This window comes from Tarenaya hassleriana, unplaced genomic scaffold, assembly GCF_000463585.1.
Source record: "Tarenaya hassleriana unplaced genomic scaffold, ASM46358v1 Cleome1103, whole genome shotgun sequence".
Taxonomy (NCBI): domain Eukaryota; kingdom Viridiplantae; phylum Streptophyta; class Magnoliopsida; order Brassicales; family Cleomaceae; genus Tarenaya; species Tarenaya hassleriana.
Window position 1 is genome coordinate 1 of NW_010961323.1, and position 3,498 is coordinate 3,498.

Genomic DNA, 3,498 nt, shown 5'->3' on the forward strand with positions numbered 1-3,498 from the left:
ATATATCTAGGTACTTTCATTTTCGAAAAAGATGTTAAATAATATTTTTTATGTTTATAATCTTTAATTACATTTAAAAGTTTTCTCTTCCACAAACTTATAACAAAAAAATAATTCCATAATTTTCAAAATTTTCACGTACATGGAGATAATTATATGTAAGTGTATATTATATATATATGTGTGTGTGTGTGTGTTTAATTATGGCTAATGGGAGAAAAACACTAAAATGGGAACGGCTTTGTGGGTCGCTATTTATGTAATTTGGTAATGGTCATAAAAATACATTAACACAAAAATTTGGCAAATCCCAAATCCAGAAAAAGTGTGTTTTCGGGAAATAAAATAAAAATTGGAGTTTCATCAAAAAAAATAAAAATAAAAATAAAAATAAAAATTGGAGGAAAAAAGGAAGAACCCCGAAGCATGGAGATGACGTCATCAACGGAAGCAGTACAATCCCGTTGTACTGTATGACGCACTTATATATTAAACAATGCCTTGTTTGTCTTGGCTGCATTTTTATTTTGTAAAAAAAAAGACAAGAAAAAAATGAAGTCCGAAAAAAAATGGGTTGCTGTCATCAGATATTAAAAATAATTATATATGATTGTTTATTTTAAAAGTTATATGACATGTGTAAAGGGGCATTCAACATATGCCCATAATTCACAATCAATACAGAAAAATGGAATAATTATAACCACTAATCGCGTAATAAAGAATCAAATCGAGGGATTTGGGAAATCTAATTCGTGGAATGAAGGATTAATTAATATTATAAAATTGTAAACAGTGAAATTAGGCCATGAAATTGATTGTTCACTCGGAGGGGGGCCGAGTGGACGGACGTGTCGGACCACTACTCGTCTTGCTGGTGACGTCAACTTTTCATTGGAAAAGTTGGTACCAAAATTCTAACGCTTTGGTAATTAGAGGGTCCCAATTCGCATTTATTCTTTTTTTTTTCTCGTTTTTCTTATTTGTTTTTATTTTACATTTATTGCGTATTATTATTATAAAAAAAAGTTCAGAGATAAAATAGCGCCAAAACAAACCATTTATATATCGTGATTATGAATTAACATTCCGATGTAGTACATTCCTTTCCTATTATCCCCACCTTAATTATATTTAGACGACCCATTATATATATAATTAATTTCCATTTCAAATGGACAGACCGATTCGGCAATCATTTAGTTTGTAATAATTGGAATTAGTTTGCAGTCGATGCGCACAAAATTGAAATTTGATTGTAAGGTAGGGCTTTCCAATAAGACTAACAAATGTGGCACCTTATATTGTACCTAATTAGGTTAATTAGCTATTTGCTTAGTGTGACATGAAAGCATGGAACACTTTCTTTTCCAAAAACTATTTTTGGTACGTTTTTTTTTTACAAATCTTGCCATGCCCATAATTAGTCGCGATTTTCTAACCCACCATCATCATTCCATTTTATTTCCTCAATTAGATAAAATTGAAATGAAAATTTTAGGGCATGCCCTGTAATTTATATTACTAGAAACTAACCATAACGAAAATAGAAAGAAAAAATTTCATCTTAATTTTTTTTGGTCCGCGACGGTATGTACAGCAAATTGGGAGATTTCAGATTTGATATTTTATCTCTTTTTTTTTCGTTTGGGCGCTAATTAGGATTCAATACAAGGGAACCGGAAAACGCGGCGGCTTAACCGGAGGCGGCGGCGGCGGATTCTGGACATCGACGGTGATCTTCACTGGCCTCGGCGGCTCGCACGGACATGGCAGCGCTATGAACTTCGGTGTATCATCTCCTGGCATCAACACCGGTACGCTCTGGCTCTGGTTCTTCTTCGTTTCCTAATCACATTTAATAAACCACGATTAATTAAATTAATCCTTCAACTAATCAGTTATTAATCCCAACTTTAACCAGTAAAAATCAAATATATTTTCAAAAAATAACCCTTTGCTTATTTTCTCTTTGAATTTCTTAATTTCAATCTGTGGATATCTGGAAAACCGAGTGTGGTAAAACCGTAAATAATTCAAAATCGAGATGAATAATTCGAAATCTGAGGGTTCTGTTGGAGCATTACAATTTGCAGAGGGCGGAGAGAGTTACCGAGATGGGAGGTCTAGGCTTCGCCGGAGAGGACTCGATGTCGCCGGCAGCGGCGGCGGACAAGGAGCGGCGGAGGGAACGGTGTTTGTCCCAGTGGTAACAGCAGGAGAAGATCCCGGAGAGGCTGAAGATGATGATGAGGAGGAGAGCTGTGCCCAGTGGGAAGCCTAGCGACGGCCGAGACGCGTCCACGTGCGGCGGCGGCGAGAAATCCTGCGTGTTCTCCATCTCCGGCGGCTGGGATTATCGACGGGGCTGTTGTGGGAGGATCGACGGCTGAGATTGATGGACGGTCTTCTTCTCTCATGTGTTTGAGAGAGAGAGGGAGAGAGAGAGAGAGGAAAGTGATGTTGTTGTGTAGGGGAAGGCAGTACGGGGAAGCAGAGGGTAGGGGGAGTGTATATTTATAAATGAAAAATCTGGAATATTTTTTTATTTTTTTATTTTTATTTTAAATTTACAACGCCATCATATCAAAAATACCATCCATTTGTTATTTTTTACTTCAAGACATATTCTTCTCATATGTGACCATGTGATCAGAAATTTAATCTTGGTCACATTGATCATAACATTAAATTTATAAATTTTTTATCAAATGATCAATAAGATATATAAAATATGAATATAATGAATGAGTATGATAATCATAAATTTAACGTTATGGTCAAAATGACCAAGATTAAATTTTTGGTCAGATGAGTCACATGATCACAGTTAGAGAAAAATATGTTTTAAAATCAAAATAACAAAACCTTTTACAACTGTAAGAAAAAATCCAGTCCAAAAAAGCAAATGTGATGTACAGAAAGTTATGCTTTCCCTTTTGCTTTTTTATTTTCCAAATATCTTTGAAATGATTGTTTATGTAGAAAATACCCCCGATTATATCATGACGTTTCCACAATTCTCTTATGCATATATATATCCTAGCTTTTGTAATTCCATGAAACCAGAAGTACAGGCCACACGAGAAAAAAAAAAAGTTTTTTTTTTTGGTGTTGTAAATCCGTGCGAAGCATAACATAACCGTCGGTAAATTTCAAAATTACCATAATATATATATACTCAGCAATGTTTTGGGAGAGCGAGTGAAAGTCATTTCTGTATGTTATTGAAAAAGTGAAGTTGTAAAGATCAAATCAAATTTGACTTTCCAAAAACAGTGCATCATCAAATCCAGCAAAGAGAAAGGAAGAAATGAACCTTTTATCATCGGTGAATAAATACAAAAACTACAGTAAATATTTACTTTCGTGGTAAATTTATATTAATTAAAAATAAAAAAAATCGGGGGAAAATTAGAAGGGAGGAGAGTCGAGAGGGAAAGAAAGGCAAGGGAGAAGTTGTCCTGTTGTCCGGACCACCGTACGGAGAACACGTTG

General features: G+C 34.8%; 1 protein-coding gene across 1 annotated transcript; it reads right to left on the reverse strand.

The window, feature by feature from the left end:
* Positions 1 to 1,483: 1,483 nt before the first annotated feature.
* Positions 1,484 to 2,489, reverse strand: LOC104806025 (uncharacterized protein At5g65660-like). Its single transcript, XM_010530745.2, has 2 exons — positions 2,114 to 2,489; positions 1,484 to 1,848 (listed from the first exon to the last, which is right to left on the reverse strand). The coding sequence occupies exons 1-2, from the start codon at positions 2,339 to 2,341 to the stop codon at positions 1,666 to 1,668; spliced, it is 411 nt and encodes a 136-aa protein (XP_010529047.1). The 5' UTR covers positions 2,342 to 2,489; the 3' UTR covers positions 1,484 to 1,665.
* Between the last annotated feature and the right edge of the window lie 1,009 nt (positions 2,490 to 3,498).